Source organism: Martes martes (genome assembly GCF_963455335.1).
Source record: "Martes martes genome assembly, chromosome: 6".
Lineage (NCBI taxonomy): Eukaryota > Metazoa > Chordata > Mammalia > Carnivora > Mustelidae > Martes > Martes martes.
Window position 1 is genome coordinate 85,279,843 of NC_137893.1, and position 21,163 is coordinate 85,301,005.

The 21,163-nt window shown below is 38.7% G+C and overlaps 1 protein-coding gene across 2 annotated transcripts in view; it reads left to right on the top strand.

Moving 5' to 3' along the window:
- The window catches only part of DNAH8 (dynein axonemal heavy chain 8), a gene marked incomplete at its 3' end in the record, with an annotated part of 317,468 nt that overhangs the window by 148,963 nt on the left and 147,342 nt on the right, over positions 1–21,163 (top strand). For both annotated transcript variants that reach the window (XM_080806629.1, XM_080806628.1), the window contains exons 42-53: positions 428–514; positions 611–718; positions 2,227–2,361; positions 3,845–4,006; positions 5,978–6,224; positions 6,335–6,576; positions 6,665–6,805; positions 8,305–8,542; positions 15,680–15,822; positions 16,326–16,460; positions 16,862–16,984; positions 18,210–18,423. In XM_080806629.1, the coding sequence (XP_080662755.1) occupies positions 428–514; positions 611–718; positions 2,227–2,361; positions 3,845–4,006; positions 5,978–6,224; positions 6,335–6,576; positions 6,665–6,805; positions 8,305–8,542; positions 15,680–15,822; positions 16,326–16,460; positions 16,862–16,984; positions 18,210–18,423 (1,975 nt within the window). The remainder of the gene's footprint in view (positions 1–427; positions 515–610; positions 719–2,226; positions 2,362–3,844; positions 4,007–5,977; positions 6,225–6,334; positions 6,577–6,664; positions 6,806–8,304; positions 8,543–15,679; positions 15,823–16,325; positions 16,461–16,861; positions 16,985–18,209; positions 18,424–21,163) is intronic.

Here is a 21,163-nt window from a genome sequence, read left to right on the forward strand (position 1 = left end):
TTATCATTCTGACTGCAGAGAATAATGGAAGAGATAAAACAAAGAATTACCTATGTAATGATCAGTATAAAATCCTGAGTTTTCTCTCTCTTTCAATGACCTATTTTAGACCACAATGATCCTGGTATTTATGCATCTTTCTTTTCCGTTTTCTTAACCAACAGATACATGGATGCTTAATTTGGCTACATAAAGTGATGTGCATATATATCACTTTGTTAATATAATGAAAATGGAAATATGTAGCAGAGAGTGATATGACCTTAAAAAATATGGATGGTTCAATACATATTTTTGAGAAAGGAGGGATGTATTATGAATCTAATGTTTTTCAATACAACCTTAGAATATGAACTAGGATTTTGAATGTATTTGTATTCATGAAGTGAAAATTATATCAATATTTTAAAACAATTTTAATTTTTAGAACCCTGGATATGCTGGGCGCCAGGAACTACCAGAAAACTTAAAAATTCAGTTTAGAACTGTTGCTATGATGGTTCCTGACAGACAGGTAAGCACTAGGATTTAAAAACATAGTATAATTTACGTTCTTTACTTGTTTTTCATTAATGTTGTTGAAAAAAAATCTCACAATCTTAATTTTCAGATCATTATGCGAGTTAAACTTGCAAGCTGTGGTTTTCTTGAAAATGTTATCTTGGCTCAAAAGTTTTATGTTCTTTACAAACTCTGTGAAGAGCAACTTACCAAACAGGTAACTTTGTGAATCTATTTTTTCCCCAGCTGCAGAACTTCATTTTTTTACTTTGCAATTTTGCCTTGATAAATATTAATCAGTGAGTCAAAAAAAAACTCTTTTAAAAATATATTTATAATTAATTTATCCATGTGTGTAGTTTTTAAACCTTTTTTAGTTTGAAATTATTATGGAGTCTCAACGAAGTTGCAAAGAAATATACAGGAGGTCCTGTGTAATGCTTCCTGCAATGTTGGCTTTTTTTTTTTTTTAAGGATTTCATGTATTTATTTGAATGAGAGAGAGAGAGAGAAAAAAATTAGCAGGAGGAGAAGGGTGGAGGGAGAAGCTGACTCCCCACTGAGTGGGGAGCCCCACACGGAACTTGATCCTAGGACCCTGGGATCTTGACCTGAGCTGAAAGCAGCCACTTAACTGACTAAGCCACCCAGGGTCCCAGCGTTAATATTTTGTAACTACAATGACAATATACAATGACAAATAACAAAATGTAGAATGTACATTGTACAATGTACAATAACACATAACAAAACCAGAGAACCCACATCAGTACAATTCACACAGTTTGTTAAGAGCTTGCCAGCTGTACATGCACTTTGTGTGTGTGTGTGTGTGTGTGTGTGTGTGTAGTACTGTGTAGTTATGTCACATGTGCAGATTCATGTAACCTTCACCACAATCAACATACAGGACTGTTCTGTCACTGCAGGGTTTCCTCACACTACCCCTTCATAGCTACACCTACCTTTCTTCCAGATCCCTTATCTTCCAGATCCCTGGCGACCCTTATCTTTCCTCCATGTCTATAATTTTATTATTCCAAGAATGTTACAGAAATGGAATTACAGAGTGTGTAACCTGTTGGTTACTCATTTAAATCTGTTTGCTGTATGGACCATATCAGACTGTATTATTCTCAAATTATATTTAAACTGTGAACTTCCCATGGGGCACCTGGGTGGCTCCATTGTCTGCCTTTGGCTCAGGGCATGATCCCAGGGTCCTGGGATTGAGCCCTGCATCAGGCTCCCTGCTCAGTGGGGAGCCTACTTCTTCTCCCTCTGCCCCTTCCCCCTGCTTGCGCTTGCTCTCTCTCTCTCTCTCTCTCTCTCAAATAAATAAATAAAATCTTAAAAAAATAATAAAGTATGAACTTCGCAATGGAATGGTCATTTTGCAATCAAGAAAGGTGAGAGACTGGAGCTAATTGAACTTTGCAGCTCAGTCCCTCAGAACAGCACTGTGTACATACCAGAATATGGACTCTGGGAAATAAACTGAGGGTTTCAGAGGGGAGGGGGTTAGGGGGATGGGTATTAAGGAGGGCGCATATTGCATGGAACACTGGGTGTTATATGCAAACAATGAATCATGGAACACTACATCAAACACTAATGATGTACTGTACGGTGACCAACGTAACATTAAAAAAAAAAATCTACCTGTGTGTAAATGGTGTGAGTCTACATTTAGTCCAATGAAACAACCTTTTCCCCCCATCTTAGGTTCATTACGACTTTGGGTTGAGAAATATTCTATCTGTATTGAGGACGCTTGGAGCTCAAAAAAGAGCCAGACCAGAAGACAGTGAGCTAAGCACTGTCATGAGAGGACTGAGAGACATGAACCTTTCCAAGCTGGTATTTTCCTAATTCCCTTCTCCTTCCATAGTGTAAACTGGGTTTTTTCCTCCTTAGTTGATATGTGGGAGTTGTCTTGGGTTGAGCTGCGAGAATTAATGGCTACAGGGACAATGGATAGGTGAAGCTACCTACATGTTTCCAGAAGGCAAAAAGCCCATGACCTTGTATGCCCAACATGGGCAGAAATGCATCCTCTTACCCACTGTGAACAATAAAATAGGCTTCATCGGTGGGCTCTGGCCCTCAAATTTCAGTCCAGCCTTCTACCATTACATGATGTAACATGAACTCTAAACATGAAAATCCCTGTTTTTTAGGTTCACAGAGAACCACGGGAACTTTTGCTTTCTCAGAACATGTCTAAGCCTATTTTAGCTATCTATGTCTCTCCCAAGACATCAAAACCATTTCTATTTTCCAAAAGCTCATTGGAAGTTCGCTGTGAAGATATCATAGTTATCTTACTGCTTTCATGCTTGCCACGACTATAGCCAGCTTCCTTGAACTAGCTGAAGGACAGGTTCACGTGGTGTTTATTCAAGGGCTTATGTGGGTTACATATTGTGTCTGTGCCCTGGAAGTACGAGGTTGAGGAAGACGTGGTTCTCAGGAAGCTCCCGTTCTAGTTATGGAAGCCAACAGCTGACCTCCATGTAGTTCCTTACTATGACAAAGCTTTCTCAGGGGTATTGTCTTATTTGCACCTCCCAGCCACTTGCTGAGACACAAATGGCAAGTGTACTTATTGCCTTTTTCCTTATGAGGAAACCAAGTCTGGAAGACTCACCCACAATCATGGTCAGTTGAGAAACTGGAACAAAGATCCAGGAGACTTTCTGATGCCAAGTCCCCTGCCCCTTCCAGTATGCCTCACTGCACCTCCCTTGGTAATAGTATTCTTGAAACTGGTAGACAGGAATTCCAGAAGGCTTCAGAGGAGTCCCAGACAATAAGGAGAAATCAAAAGGGGTCCACAGTTGGGAATGGGGTGATGTAGGTGTTAAAGACAGAGCAAATGAGGATTAGGGTCCGTTGACTCAAAACTACGGCTCCCAAGGAAGGCAAGACACTGCTCTGATGGAGTTTTCCAGTCAGTGTTGGATGAGCCAGGCAGGTAGGGTTATGGATGTTTTCCTAATTTCAATGAAATATTAATATTCTATTTTCATGGGGTTGGTTTTTAAGTTGACACCTACAGCTGTTTGTGGGAAGCACAGCATTCGTAGGGTAAAGTAATGAGATCAAACCTTGAAGCAGTAGATTGTAGAATACGTTCAATATCAAGGGGCTCTGGCTACCATGGTCTAGGTAATGTGGATTCGGTGGCAGTGTTTGGGAGTTGGTTCTGAGGATGCAAGTCTGGTCAGGAGAAGTAGTACATGATTTTCTGGGTATCCAATGATAAGTGCCATGAGCTTCCCTGCTGGCCCATAATTACTTGTGGACTGAAGAAGCATGTATTCATTCTCTGCCATCTTAGGTTGACGAAGACGAACCCCTGTTCCTCAGCTTAATCAATGACCTGTTTCCAGGATTACAGCTGGACAGTAGTACCCATGTGGAGCTGCAGGCTGCCGTCGCCAATCAGGTTCAGATAGAAGGTTTGATTAACCACCCGCCCTGGAATCTCAAACTTGTGCAGGTGAAGACACTTTAATCTCTTACCAGGGTAGTGATAAGTGTGTGTTGTTCAAAAATGGGCCAGTTGAAGGGAAGAACTTGGGAGATTCGTCTTACTTAATGTGGATGTTGAAAGTAAATTAAAACACATCCTGGCAAGCAGAGTCCTCGGGAGGATGGGTGGGTCCGAGAGAGAGTGGGGATTCACCCCGGCTCCACCTCGCAATCAGCAAGCGAAAATTTACTGAGGTTAGCTATGCCGGGGAGAAGGTTGGGTGGTAACCAGAATCTCAAGGACAGTTGGGAGGGGATTGTAGGTTATAAAAAGCTGGGGAGATGGAATGACCCTGCTGGCTGCTTGTGTCCGGCTGGCAGGATCCCCATAGCTGGGTGTCTTCATGGGCTTGGGGCCCGAGGAATCTGAAATGATACCATGCTTCTGGTCTGTGTGTGGGCAAGTTCACCTCCCCTAAGATTTGCATCTCTTGCCTGTGTCTCTTGGTGTCTTTTTGTCCATCACCTTTCATCCTTGTGACAACACCCTACAGTTTATCAGCAGAGTCAAGAAGGGTTGGAGGAGAGGCAGGATTAAATCTCTATGGGCCTGATGTTTCAGGGGTATTTTCCAGGTTTCGAAATGAGGGAGCTGAAATTGTGGAGAGTGTTAAACACTGCTTTTGAAAAAATTAACAATTCTTATTTTAACTTACTGTTCTTGCCAGATTATAAGAAGTGTAAGTCCAATTTTCACAGGGAAGTATATGAGGAACAGTTTAGACACTTTTCATTATCCATGGGTTGGAAAACCATTAAACTCTTTTTTTAAATTTCTGGGAAATTTTTCAGAAAATTTCTATGTGATATGCATACAGTATATGGAGTACTAAAGTTGTAGTAGGGGAGCAGAATATGGTGGTGTTACTTGGTGTCAAGTAGTGTTACTCTTGAATATAATGTAGTGGACTGAGTCTCTGCTGCTTTTAAACTATGGGTTACAGCAGTAATACATTTCTCTCTAAAATGTTAGGAGAATAACTTAAATTCTGCCTCTGATCAGCTGTGAGCTTTTGACTTCTTATTTTCATCAAGAAAACAATAGAGAGGATGTTCTAACAGATACTGTCCAGTTCTTAGCTTGTCTTTTTGAATCTCTTTTACCCTAACTATGTGCCCCTTCCCTGCTTCTGTGTGGTTTTAATAGCCCACATTCACCCTTCCCTTCAGGACAACTGGGGTCATTTGGTTGGCAGGCACAAACAAGCAGGTGGTACCTGAAGTTTATTTCCCACCCACCCCCAAACCAAACTCTCCTTAGTAAAATACTGTTGGAAGATGGAGTAGGAAAGTCAACCTCCCCTTCTTCCAGGTGGAACATTCCAGAGTGTCCCGCAGGATCAGTGTTAAGGTTTCCCTCTACAGGATTTTGTTCTCAATCACACCCTGCCTGACTTCTCTCTCCTGTCCCTCCTCCCCCATTCCATTACCATTTTCTCCCAGTAGCACTGCCTGAGCAAATCACTTGCAGGGGAATCCTCAATCTCAAGCTGGTCTTCACTGTGATGGCTTGTGTTGCTGCTTTCCACCACCAGGGGGCGGCGTCATCACATTGAATGCAGGGAAAGCTTGTGCCTAGAAAAAACCTATGCACAAACCCCCAAACCACAAAGAAGAGTAGTTTGAGAAGGGGGGGGGGGGGGGGGAAGAGATCCTGAATTAATTACTTCCAAAATGGAATTAAAGTTCCACATTATCATAATTTTATCACTTATCATTATTTTATACCGTGGCACTAATTTGCTATCCACATCTAGCAAAGCAAAATAGACCCTTTTTCTTTTTCTTTTTTTTTTGCATTTTTTCATCTTTTAAATCGTGAACTAGTTGCTTTAATAAGAGCCTATTTAAAGCTGTTTAAATTTCAGCACGCTACCTCTGTGACTATCAGCAAGAGACTCATTAGTTACATTTTTCAATTGATTGCCTCACTGCGCAGTTGTACGAGACATCCCTGGTCCGTCATGGTTTGATGACTCTGGGGCCCAGTGGTTCTGGGAAGACAACTGTCATAACAATCCTGATGAAGGCATTAACTGAGTGTGGGAGGCCTCACAGAGAAATGAGAATGAATCCCAAAGCGATTACTGCGCCTCAGATGTTTGGCAGACTGGACACAGCTACTAATGACTGGACAGATGGGATTTTTTCTACACTGTGGAGAAAAACGTTAAAAGCTAAAAAAGGTACCCGTCCACTCTCCTTTGTGAACCTCCCCCCCACCCCCCCAAAGTTAAATGGCATGTTTAATTTTTGGCAGGTGAAAAGTGATTTTCCGCCTTTTAATTATTCGCAGGTGAAAACATTTTCCTCATTTTAGATGGCCCTGTGGATGCCATTTGGATCGAGAACTTAAATTCTGTGCTGGATGACAATAAAACCCTCACGCTAGCCAACGGAGACCGCATCCCCATGGCCCCCAATTGTAAGCTCTTGTTCGAGGTGCACAATATTGAGAACGCTTCTCCGGCCACGGTTTCCCGCATGGGCATGGTCTATATCAGCAGCTCCGCACTCAGCTGGAGGGCGATACTGCAGGTGGGGACAGGAGGCCAGCGCGTGTGCACTCAGCATCCTCCCGGGTTTCGCCTCCTTGGCAAACTGAGGTTCTGTTTCTTTGCCGCAGGCTTGGCTGAAGAAGCGCAGTGCGCAGGAGGCGACTGTGTTCCTTGGTCTGTACAATAAAATATTTGAAGACATATATACGTATATGAAACTAAACCTCAATCCCAAAATGGAGCTCCTGGAATGCAACTATATCATGCAGGTAAGACTGTTTGTGTACATTCATTATTTAAATTGGAGACTTCCCTCCCCAGAACCCCCTCGCAGTTTAGAGGCATCTGAAATAGAAAATTCTCACAATCCATAGAAATACTTCTGTGATATGGCTTTGGAGGCCCAGTGAAGTTTGATTCCTGTGAAAGATTTTGGAAGAGTTCTTTCATGTTTTTACTGCCATCTGTTTTAATGATTTTTCTCTTCCCAGAGTGGGTGTTGGCAGGGGAAGAGGAGTGAACGATCTCTCCCACTGGCAAGCTTCGTAACCTTCCCAGGAAGTACACCCAATAATGACACTAGACTGAGTAAATACAGCAGGCAGTCCTCCCAAAAAGTACAAAGGAGAGCTGGTGACCATCAAGAAAATGCGAATGGCAATCTCAGCATCGCAAATTTAGACTATATAAGATAGGGAAAAGCTTTAAACAATTTTCCAAGTCATTTCTAGCATTGTATCTGTGTTTTCCTCTCATACTCAGTTTGCCTTAATAGTCTTTGGAAAAAATCAGAACCTGATTATAGATTATGAAGGCTCCCCTGCTTCTAGGGTAAAAGTGATCTTTCATGATCCATTCTGGTACTTTGGTTTTCTCTAAGTTTAATAAAGGACGCCAGTCAGTGAGGGTGGGTAGGTAAGAAGTAATACATAATTATATAAGAAGTAATACATAAGGGCCCAAATCAATGAATTATTTAGTAATGACTTTAAAATGCATAATGTAAATGAAAAATCTTATCTTGGATTAATTTTGTTTTGCAAGACTGAGGATGTCTTAATGTAGATATATTTCTTTCTGATGCCAAATGGGAGTTGGCACATTTTTCCTTAAATGAGCGGGTAGCAAATATTTAGGCAAATGTTTGCACAACTGTCTGTCTCAGCCACTCACATCTGCTGCTCTATTGCAAAGGCAGCCAGACACAATGCTTACATGAGTGAGTATGATTGTGTCTCAGTGAAACTTTATTTGCGAAACAGGTGGCCAACCCCTGGGGCCACAATTTGCTGAGCCCTGCAAAGAGTGAAAAAGAAATGCAATCTCTGCTGTAGAAAATTTGGGGTAACTAAACTTTAGATCCAGAAACTACCTTAGAAAACATGTAATCTTAAAAAAAAAAAAGTGAAGGAAGAAAGGAAGGAAGGAAGGAAAGAAGAAAAGAAAACATCTAGTTTAGGACGTTTGTTTTTCAGATCAGGAGACTGAGGCTCAGTGAGGTTGGTGGCATGAGCGTGGGGTCGAAACCACATCCTCATATTCCCATTTTGGCATCTTTTCTGCTAGTCCATGCAGCTTGTTTAAATAAAGCAGAATGACCTTTCTGTAAATGCTGTTTGTGGTAGGACAGTGATCAAGAAATACCTGGAGAGCTATATATTTTTCTTCCCCATTTTTCTCCTTCTTTTAAATTTATTATCATTTAAACATTTTTATTTCAAAAACTTGAGTACAAAAACTTATTTTATTGTAATTCAAATATTTGCAGTCTCTCAATCTACTGGAAGGTTTAATTCCCTCCAAAGAAGAAGGTGGCGTTTCATGTGTCGAACATCTTCATAAATTATTTGTGTTTGGCCTAATGTGGAGTTTAGGAGCCCTCTTGGAACTGGAAAGCAGAGAAAAGCTTGAAGTCTTTTTACGAAATCATGAAAGCAAGTTAGACTTACCAGAAATACCCAAAGGCACTAGTCAGACCATGTATGAGTTTTATGTTACTGATTATGGTAAGTACTGTGACTTATACCTGAAATGAGATAATCTCTTTTTCAATGAGAAAAACATTAACTTCCATAGACTTTTCTATGGGGAAATATTAAGCCAATTGTAAGTAAGATGATTGCTAATACCATTCTAAAAAGGCATATATGCAAAGAATCGTAGAGTTTTGCATATTGGCCATGTTGGGAACTGATAAGAGACTCCTGTTTCTCCTATTTTTGGAGTGGCCTAAGTGAAATCTTGCATAAGTAAGTTGGCAATACCTCTTATGTCATGTACTTTCTTTTTTTTTTAATATTTTATTTACTTATTTGACAGAGAGAGAGATCATAAGTAGGCAGAGAGGCAGGCAGAGAGACAGGGGGAAGCAGTCCCCCTATCAAGCAGAGAGCCCGATGTGGGGCTCAATCCCAGGACCCTGGGATCATGACCTGAGCCGAAGGCAGAGGCTCAACCCACTGAGCTACTCAGGTGCCCCTTACATCATGTACTTTCTGATGGTTGAAGAAGAAGAAGAAGAAAGGACAGCAGTATAGAGAACATAAATTCTTCATGATGCAATAACAGATCAATCCTACAACTTCCCTGTTGGAAATGTCAGAATAGTTAGAGAATGAACCAAGCCGATGGCATCCTACTTACATGTAGGACTTACATGTAGGACTTGGCAAAGTCCAGTGCTGTGACCTCAGCCCCCAGCCTCCTGTGTGTGGCAGGGTCCAGCTTCCCTGTCTCTGAGAGAAATGCCTTAAATTCAGTGCCCTGTACCCAGAGTATAGCTCTCAATTCTTCTAAGCTCCAGAGAAGATAAAATATGATTCCTAAAAACTGTATTTACCTCTAGTTCTTCCTAAGACCTCCAAACAGCAAGAGCACTTGTTGTTTTTTGTTTTAATGCATAAACTCTAAAGAACAAGAGAGTAGACAGCAATAACAGCATTTTGAAAGCAAGAAGGCAGAAAGGTAAGGGATACTTGCTTTAGCACACTGTCCAAGGTAAGTCCTAAACTGACAGTGGGAAGAGTTGAGAAGCAATGTAGTGTATGCCACAGAACCTTCAAAGGGTTTGGGAATTGGAAAGAGGTAAAAACTAGGAGGCTGCTTGTAAGTCTGTTTAAGACACAGACCTCCAGGTCTTCTTTCCAGAGTCACATGGCTAGAGACCTGCATCCACCTCACACTGGCTGAAGATGGAAGAATTAGTTTTTGGGGAGTATGAAACACAGAGTTGCCTAGATTTGGAGGACACTGGACACATGTGAGAATAGAAGAATCATACTGAAAATAGGGATTAAGTGAAAGTCTGTGTTTTAGAAGGTTTATTTAAAGAGACTGAGGCAAGGGGTGCCTGGGTGACTCAGTGGGTTAAGCCTCTGCCTTCGGCTCAGGTCATGATCTCAGGGTCCTGAGATGGAGCCCTGCATTGGGCTCTCTGCTCAGCAGGGAGCCTGCTTTCCCCCCTCACCCCCGCCTACTTGTGATCTCTCTATCTGTCAAATAAATAAATAAAATCTTTAAAAAAAAAAGAGATTGAGGCAAGTGAATTATTTTGGCTGGCCATCTTTAATCAGAATGACCAGTAATTCTACCTGTGATTACCTGTTATTAAAGATTTGGGATCATAAAAAGGATCTCTAATTCAAAATTCAAATAACAATGAAATGCAACCTTGGACCTAGATATGAATTCTGTTATAATCCAAAGCCAATCAAAAGAAGGTTCTTTGAAAAGATCAATAGGATTGATAAATCTATTACCAGAGATACCAAGGTAAGTAAAAGAGAAGGCATAAATTACCACTGTCCAGAATGAAAGAGGGAACATTGCTACAGGCCCTATGGACATTAGAAAATAAGAAGTGAATACTAGGAACAATGTCATGAAAGTACCCTTGACAATGTAGATGAAATAGGCAAATTCTTTGAACAAGCTATTAAACCTCATCAAGAAGAAATAGATATCCTACATATCCCTACATTCACTAAAAAAAAAAGTATAATTAAAAACCTTTCTACAAAGAAAACTCCAGGCCCAGATGGCTTTACTGGTGAATTGACCAAATAGCTAAGTAAGAAATAATGCCAATTTTACAGAAATGCTTCTGAAACATATAAAATGTAAGGAAGAAACACCCAGACCATTTTATAAGGACAATGTTATCCTGATATCAAAACCAGAGAAATACATTTCAAGAAAAATAGAGTATAGACCATTATCTCTTTGGAGTATTGACACACATTTCTTTTTTTTTTTTTTAATTTTTAAAATTTTATTTTAAGTAGGCTCCACACCCAATGTGGGGCTTGAGCTCAGACCTGAGATCAAGAGTTGCATGTTTTACTGACTGAGCCAGCCAGATCCCTGGACACACATTTCTTAGTAAAATTTTAACAGGTTAAATCCAAGTGAGCATTTATTCTATGAATGGAAGGGTAGGTTAACATTCAAAAAGCAATCAATATAATTCATCACATTAACAGACTAAAACCCAAACAAGCTATCAGTCCTCTAAATAGATACAGAAAAATCATTTGACAAAATTTAACATCCTTTTATGATGAAACTCTCAGTACACTAGAGATAGAAACTTCACCATTTGGAAAAAGAGCATCTACAAAAAGGCTAACATTATACTGAATGGTGAAAGACTGAATACTTCTGTCCCAAGATCAGGAACAGGACAAGGATGTTTTTTCTCACCATTGCTATTCAACGTTGTACTAGAGGTCCTAGTCAGTGCAATAAGGCAATAAATAAATAAACACAAAAATAAATATATAAAATATCTACAGATTGGAAAAGAACAAGCATATCTCTCTTTATTTGTAGATGATATGACCATCCATATACAATCCTCAAAAAAGTTATTAGAACCAGTAAATAAGTTTAGCAAGGTCATAGGATAAAAGGACAATATATAACAATAAATTGTATTTCTTTTTTTTTTTTTTTTTAAAGATTTTTTTTTTTATTTATTTATTTGACAGAGAGAGAGAGATCACAAGTAGGCAGAGAGGCAGGCGGGGGGGGGGGGGAAGCAGGCTCCCCACTGAGCAGAGAGCCCGACGTGGGGCTCAATCCCAGGACCCCGGGATCATGACCGGAACGAAAGGCAGACGCTTAACCCACTGAGCCACACAGACGCCCCAAATTGTATTTCTATATACTCACAGTGAACACTTACAAATTGAAATTTTAATATACTATTTAAAATAGCATCCAAAACTTAAGCAACTGTCAACTTAATATTGATTGCTATATGCAGAAGATGTTATATACAAACCTAATGGTAACCATAAATCAAAACCCAGTGATCGACGTGGAAAGAATAAAAAGAAAGAAGTCCAAATATATCATTAAAGAAAGCCAACAAATCATGAAAAAAAAAAAGAAAGGGTCAGAGAGAAACCACAAAAACAACCACAAAACAAGTAAAAAAGGGATAATAAATAAATACGTACCTATCAGTAATAACTTTGAATGTAAATGGACTAAATGTTCCAATCAAAAGACATAGGGTAACAGAGTAGATACAAGAACTATCTATTGCTGCCCACAAGAGACTCATTTTAGACCTAAGGACACCTGCAGATTGAAGGTGAGGGGGTAGAGAACCATCTATCATGCTAATGAACATCAAAAGAAAGCTGGGATGGCCATAGTTATATCAGACAAATTAGATTTTAAACCAAAAACTATAATAAGAGAGGCAGAAGAGCATTATACCATAATTAAGGGGACTGTCCATCAAGAAGATCTAACCATTGTAAATATTTATGCCTGCAACTATAGTAATAATAAAAGGACAATTCAATAAGAAGATATAGCAATTATAAATATTTATTCACCCAAGTTGGAAGCACCCAAATACATAAAAACTGTTAGTAACAAACATAAAGGAACTAATCTATAATAATATAGCAATAACTCCCCTACAGTAATAGTAGGGGATAACAATACCCCACATCAATGGATAGATCATCCAAATAGAAAATCAATGAGGATACAGTGGCACTAAATGACACAATGGACCAGGGAGATTTAACAGATATAATCAGAACATTCTATTCTAAAACAGCAGAAGACATGTTCTTTTCAAGTGCACATGGAACAGTCTCCAGAAGAGGTCACATCTTAGCCTACAAACTGCCTCAACAAATTCAAGAAGATTGAAGTCATACCAAGGATCATTTTTTACCACAATCCTATGAAACTAGAATTCAGAAGAAAAAAATCTGGAAAGAGCATAAATACATGGAGGTTAAATAACATGCTATTAACAATGAATAGGTCAATCAAGAAATCAAAGAAGAAATGAAAAATTACATGGAAACAAATGAAAATGAAAACACAATGGTCCAAAATCTTTGGGATGTAGCAAAAGCAGTTCTAAGACGGAAGTTCATAGCAATACCTCAAGAAGCAAGAAAAATCTCAAAGAAACAGCCTGACCTTATGCCTAAAGAAGATAGAAAAAGAATAAACGAAACCCAAAACCAGCAGAAAGAATGAGAAGAGAGAAGGTCACGGGGAGAGGCAGACTCCCTGCGAAGCTGGGAGCCCGATGCGAGACTCGATCTTGGAACTCTGGGATGATGAACTGAGCCAAAGGCAGTCGCTTAACTGAGACACTTAGGCACCCAGAAAGAAAAAATTTAAACAGACCAATTAGCAGCAGTGAAATTCAATCAGTAATAAAAAAATTCTCAATAGACAAAAGTCCAGGTCCAGACAGCTTCATAGGTGAATTCTATCAAACATTTAAAGAAGAGTTGATACTTTTTTTTTCTCCTCAAACTATTTCAAAAAGTAGAAGAGGAAGGAAAATTTCCATATTCATTCTATGAGGTCAGGATCACCCTAAAACCAAAACCAGATAAAGACACCACAAGAAAAAGAGAACTATAAGGCAGTATCTCTGATGAAAATAGATGCAAAAATCCTCAACAAAATACTAGCAAACCAAACCCAACAATACATTAAAAAATTACACATCACAATCAAATGATATTTAGTCCCAGGATGCAAGGGTGGTTCAATATGGAAAAATCAAGCAACATACTTCACACTGAGGAAAGAAAGGATAAAAACCATATGATAATTACAACAGACACAGATACAAAAAGACATTTGGCAGGGTATAACATCCACTCATGATGAAAACTTTCAACAAAATAGGTCTAGGGGGAATATACCGCAACATAATAAAAACCATATATGAAAAACCCACAGCGAACATCATTCTTAATGGAGAAAAACCAAGACTTTTTTCCCTAAGGTCAGGAATAAGACAAGGGATGTCCAAAAGACAAAGCAAGAAACAGACCTTTTTTTTTTTTTTTTTTTTTAAAGAAACAGACTTTTTAACTCTGGAGAACAAACTGAAGGTGGCCAGAGGGGAGGTGGCGGGGGAGGGGGTGGGTAACATAGGTGATGGGGATTAAGGAGGGCACTTGTCATGATGAACACTGGGTGGTGTATGGAAGTGCTGAATCACTATATTGTACACCTGAAACTAATACAACACTTTATGTCAACTGTATTGTAATTAAAATAAGAAATGTAATAGAAATATACATCTGATAAAATAATTTAATACAGAATGCATAAAGGCTCTTTTAATTCTATAATAATGGGTAGACAGCCAACCCAAATTTTTAAAAATGGGCAATTGATTTCAATACATGCTTCACCAAAAAAGACCTATAAATGGTGAAAAAGACACAAGAAAAGATATTCCACATCATTGGTTATCAAGGAAATGCACATTGAAACTGTAATGGCATATCATTACACAGCCACCAGAATGACTAAAATGAAAAGATTAGTTCTACCAAATACTGGCGAGAACATGGAACAACTGGGGCTCTCATCTAGGACAATGATATAACCACTTTGGAAAACAGTTTCTCAGTTTCTTGTGAGTTAAACATATGCTTAACATATGACTTGATATTTTGCAAGGAAATTTGAAATTGAGGTCATTCCTCTAGTACTGAATATTTTCTTTTACTCTCAAATGTGTGCTCCCCTGCTCTGTTTTTGTGCACTCTGTGTACACAGCACCTTTTTTTGGTACAATCCTGAATCATAGTATAGTATTTCTGGAGACATTTAAAATGCCAGTCAAAATGAACAAAGCAATACCAACAGTGCAAATAATCTAATTTAAATGGTAGCAATATTAGCGAATCTGACCAAACTGGCCTAACCAGTAGTGATTACAAGCCTTCCTAGGTTGTAAGGCACATTCCAGATATGCTAAAATATAAATAAATAATTTTTACAATTGATGAAATGTGGTAATAATAATTATCATACCAATAACATCAGCCAGTAAATTACTAGTTATATAATATCAGTTAATAAATTAGTAGTCAGGAGCCTGAGTACTTTATTAAGTAGTTTTAGGGCTAGATTTATTTTCCCCATTTTCCATGCCAAACATTCTATGTCCACTAATCAGTTACCCCTTTTGGTTTTTGGTCTTTCTCACCCTTTTTTTTTTCTTATTTAATTTTATTTTTTCAGTGTTCCAAGATTCATTGTTTATGCACCACACCCAGTGCTCCATGCAACACATGCCCTCCTTGATCCCACCACCAGGCTCACACTTCCCCCAATCTTCCTCCCCTCCAAAACCCTCAGTTTGTTTCTCAGATTCCAGTATCTCATGGTTTGTCTCCCCCTCTGATTGCTCCCCATTCACTTTTCCTTTCCTTCTCCTAATGTCCTCCATGTTATTCCTTATGCTCCACAAGTAATCAAAACCATATGATGGTTGACTCTACTTGACTTATTTCACTCAGCATAATCTCAATTGATGTGGGTTTCCTACTAGATACCAAATATGTCATTGTTTTTTACCACTAACCAATCCTAATTCCATTTTGGGCCAGATCTCTCTAGATGAATGATTTAGAAATTTAAAAACTGACTTTATAAAAGAGGCATAACAGATTTAAATGATCAAATGCCATATGTATTAGATAAGCCTCTATGTTAACATATTTTTGGAAAATGTTTTAAATGTTCCTATGATTCTGTTGCCTGCTTATAGTATTTGCATTTTTATATTTTGAGATAACTTTCAAGGAATGCATTTTTTGATGAATTAAGATGAATTTTTACTTACTGTGTAGGAGATTGGGAACACTGGAATAAGAAACTTCAGCCATATTATTATCCAACTGACAGTATTCCAGAATATTCATCTATTTTGGTTCCAAATGTTGACAATGTTAGAACAAATTTTTTGATAGACACCATTGCAAAACAACAGAAAGTAAGTTTGATTTGATAGTTTCTTAGCTGATCACAAACCTATACAAAACACATGCCTTTTCACATGCTACAGATAGAAAAACCAAATTCCAGCACAAGGGGCTAGAGGTAGTGCCATTTAAGGGAAGCACATTTGGGAAATGAACCCCAGGACACACTCCAATTCATTATCCCCTGAACTGCTGATGTCCAGCTTGCAAGGGAAGTGGGTGTCTGCTCATAGAGTCCCTCTCTACTCCCATGGTCACATGACTATTTACCCATACTTTCTCCCAGCATAGTTATAGTACACATTTTATATTGAAATCTTTATTTGAACTAGAATTGATTGGTTGATTGATTATTGATTTTTAGGATTTATTTTGATGTAGGTCTAATTCTAAAAAGTAATAAAATTAGTTGTATTAACTATTACAACAACAACAAAAAAGCTACCAGAACCATAAGGTATTTAAAGCTGAATGCATTACAACCCCTTTCATCATGATTATCTGATTATTGCAGGCCGTTTTGCTCACAGGAGAGCAGGGAACTGCAAAAACTGTAATGATTAAGGCCTATTTGAAAAAATACGATCCTGAAGTACAGTTATCCAAAAGTCTGAACTTTTCATCTGCCACGGAACCCATAATGTTTCAGGTAAAACCTGTCATTTGCTGAGGTAATCAACATTTTAAATGTTTTGAGTGCTGGTTGCAATAAAATGTGTATGAATATAAAATCTGGTGTGTATGTGTGTGTGTGTGTGTGTGTGTGTGTATAGGAAATGGGGATGCACTTGGCATTAAGCTATTAGCTTTCCTAGGCCAAGTCCAGACAGCAGATTTTGATCCAATATTGAGGCTGAAGCTGAACTTTGTGTATAAAATTCATGATTCACATTCTAATAACTTATTATTTTTGCAATCTTACAATGTCTATTTTAATAAACATATTTATGCATGTTAAATAAGTTCTACTCTGAAAAATAGGCTCATTGTTTCTAGGAATATGGGTTGAAATCTTTTTAACACTTAAGACAAAAATTTCCTCTTCTCTAGAGAACAATGGAGAGCTATGTGGATAAGCGAATGGGAAGCACATATGGGCCGCCAGGAGGCAGAAAAATGACTGTATTTATTGATGATATTAATATGCCTGTGATTAATGAATGGGGAGATCAGGTATGACTACATTATCTCCTATAAGTGATATTTAATTGGTATTTTTAGTTATATTTGAAAGGTCTCAATAGCTTTCATCTTATGAAGCCGAGTAGCAATTCTCTCAGTTTTGGCTTCTCTGTTAAGAGCTGGCATTCTCCCTTCTTGAAATCCCTGTGTGTTTTCAGCAATACTCCTTCCTGCCTTCAGGCTTCTCGATTTCACCACCCTTTCTGGCTCCTCTTTTCCTTTCCCCAGGGTTTTATCCTTCCTGTTACCTCTTACTCTATATACTCCCTCCGAGGAATACCCAACTTAGAAAACGCCATTTTTTTTTCTTTTTAATGCTGCCACACACTTGTCTTACTCATGATCATCTGTCAACCCCAGAGTCATTCTCTATCAGAGACCGTCACTGATGCTTTCAGAATTCTGCATGTTCCTTGTGGGATTTACAACACCTCCCTCTCACCGCTGCCCACTGCCTCATCAGTAATGTCTACCTAGAGCTTGCCAGGACCCATTCCATCTGGCCTTTTATCCGAATTCACCTCAGATACCTGTAGGAAGTCAGGACTCCCAGATCTGTGCCCACCCTGAGACTGTTCCTCAAACAGCTCTGCATGGCCCTTGAAATAGCAAGAAGAGAAAAAGCCAGTGAGGGACCCCTATAGAGCAGTAAGGGATGGGTGGAGAAAGAGTGACTTAGGAAGTGATCCAAAGTCACAAGATGAGCCTGGGAAGAACTGAGCCTCTGAATTCAAAAGAGGAGAAATTCTCAGCGAGGAAGGAGCGATAGCAGTGTTAGAGGCCACCGAAAAGATAAGAACATAAAACATAAAAAAGAAACCCAAAACACTTAGTAGTCCTGAACGCTCAAGAGTAAAACCATCCCACATTGTGATTTAAAGTAGTTTGACGTGTTCAGTATTGATACTTGTAACTCTGACTACTATTGTAACTGTACCTACTATTCCATTACTCACTTACTTAAATTTCTTTGGAGATCCATTTCACCCACATGGTAAAGAGCACCCTGGACTCAATTCAGACGTTTAGCTTATGGTTTTGTTCATGAATGGTAGCACTGAAATCAAACGGCCTTGCGGGTGACCATCAACATTCACAAACACTTCATTGACAAGTGTTGAATACTTTCTTCTAATCTCAGGTGTGCAATTTTGTAGGAGTTGTGGAGGAATACGATAGTGGAATGTGACTAAAGTATCACTGTATAAAATTTCAGATAACTAATGAGATTGTGCGGCAAATGATGGAAATGGAAGGAATGTATAGCTTGGATAAGCCTGGAGACTTCACTACTATTGTTGATGTGCAGATCATAGCAGCAATGATCCACCCTGGAGGCGGTCGAAATGATATTCCCCAACGTTTAAAAAGGCACTTTACTGTGTTTAACTGCACATTGCCTTCCAATGCTTCAATAGACAAAATTTTTGGTATGGCTATTTTTCGTGTTTCTTTTTTTTTACTGTATTACGTAATGGACATAAGCTATGCAAAATCTTATTTAGGAGATAGAAAGACTCTGTCTGTAGTAGGGATTAATTATCTGAAATGCAGAGCTAAACACCAGAAAAGAGGGACTAAATATTAAGAAGATTCATGTTTATAGCCCATTCTAAAAATATTTAGAAGTTTGGCTTTAAGGTTTTAGTTTTCTTGACATGAGCAACCAGAGAAATTTGGGCTAATAAATGACAGCAGATCTATCATAGATAAACAATATAATGTATCAAGTCAAAAGTAGCATTTTACGTAAGTTAATGAAATGAGATTTTTAAAAAAGATTTTATTTATTTATTTGACAGACAGAGATCACAAGTAGGCAGAGAGGCAGAGAGAGAGGAGGAAGCAGCCTCCCTGCTGAGCAGAGAGACTGATTCGGGTCTTGATCCCAGGACCCTGGGATCATGACCTGAGCTGAAGGCAGAGGCTTTAACCCACTGAGCCACCCAGGCACCCTGAAATGAGATTTTTTGACAACAAATTTAGGCTCATATAAATTGTTTCGTCAAAAATTATGTAGATGAAGACATAAAAGAGGAACTGACCCATGCATATATGCGCATTAATTGACATAGCAAGTACTAAAGATTAGGAAAGAAAGGAAAGGGCAAACTTCCAGTAAATAGTAATGGGATATGTAGTAATTCTAATGTGAAAATAATTGAAATTGAACCCCTACCTCACACCAGGCATATAATCAATACAGACAGATTAAAGACTTAAAAAGCATTTGGAAGAATGCCCAGGAATAAATCCCACTTGATCGTGGTGAATAATTCTTTTAAGGTACTGTTGGATTTGATTGGCTAGTATCTTATTGAGAGTTTTTACATCCATGTTCATCAGGTATAGTCCTCTTTTTAGTGGGGTATTTGTCTGGTTTTGGAATTAAGATAATGCTGGCCTTTGTAGAATAAGTTTGGAAGTTTTCCTTCTATTTCTATTTTTTTGGAACAGTTTGAGAATAGCCATGAACTCTTCTTTAAATGTCTGATAGAATTCTGCTGGGAAACCATCTGGCCTTGGGCTTTTTGTTTGTTGGGAAATTTTTAATTACTGATAAAATTTCTTCATTGGTTATGCAGCAGTTAAAATTTCTATTTCTTCTGGCTTCAGTTTTGGAGGTTTGTATGTTTCTAGGAATTTGTCCATTTCTTCCTGATTGCCTGGTTTCTTGGCATATAATTTTTCATAATATTCTCTTATAGTTGTTTGTATTTCTGTGCTATTGGTTGTGATCTCTGCTCTTCCATTTGTGATTTTGTTTATTTGGGCCCTTTCTCTTTTTCTATTTTATAAATCTGGCTAGGGATTTATCAATTTTATTAATTCTTTCAAGGAACCAACTCTTACTTTCATTGATCTGTTCTACTGTTTTTTAAAAAATATCATTTATTTCTGCTCTAATCCTTATTATTTCCCTTCCTTTGCTAGCTTTAGGCTTTATTTGATGTTCCTTTTCTAGCTCCTTTAGGTATAAGTTTAGGTTGTGTATTTGAGATTTTTCTTGCTCCTTGAGGTAGGTCTGTATGGCTATATACTTTCCCTTAGGACCACTTTTGCTGCATCCCAAAGGTTTTGGATTATCATGTTCTCATTTTCATTTGCCTCCATGTAATTTTTTATTTCTTCTTTAATTTTGTGGTTGACTCATTCGTTTTTTAGTAGCATGTTTTTTAGCCTCCATATATTTGTAGTCTTTCCTAATTTTTTCTTGTGGTTGACTTCAAGTTTCATGATATTATGATCTGAGGATATGCATGATATGATTTCAGTGTTTTTGTACTTGTTGAGGGCTGGTTTGTGACCCAATACATGATCTATTCTGGAGAATGTGCCATATACATGCAAAAAGAATGTGTATTCTGCTGCTTTAGGATGAAATGTTCTGAATATATCTGTTTAGGTCCATGTGGTCCAGTGTGTCACTCAGCCATTGTTTCCTTGTTGAGTTTCTGCTTAGATCACCTGTCCATTGCAGTTAAGTGGGGTGTTATATTCCCCTATTATTATTGTATTATTACAATGAGTTTTTTAATGTTATTAATTGGTTTATATATTTGGGCAGTCCAAATTTGGGGCATAAGTATTTATAATTATTAGATATTCTTCTTTAAAAACATTTTATTTTATTTTATTTTTTTTAAAGATTTTATTTATTTACTTGACAGAGATCACAAGCAGGCAGAGAGGCAGGCAGAGAGAGGGGGGGAAGCAGGCTCCCCGCTGAGCAGAGAGCCCAACGCGGGGCTCGATCCCAGGACCCCGAGATCATGACCTGGGCCGAAGGCAGAAGCCTAAACCACTGAGCCACCCAGGCGCCCCCTTTAAAAACATTTTTTAAGAGATTTTTAAGATTTACATATTTGACAGAGAGATAGAGAGCACAAGCAGGCAGAGTGGCAGGCAGAGGGAGAGGGAGAAGCAGGCTCTCTGCTGAACAGAGAGCCTGACCCCAGGACCCTGAGATCATAACCTGAGCCAAAGGCAGATGTTTAACCAACTGAGCCACCCAGGTGCCCCTACAATTGTTAGATCTTTGCAGCACTGTATGGTCAGTAGACAGTATGTATGAGGGGTTTGTGCTGGCTTTCTGGGGGAGGCGCCTGCTTGCACTGATTCTCAGTCACAGTGGAGAGGCACCTACAGGGTACCAGGGTGAGGGCTTGG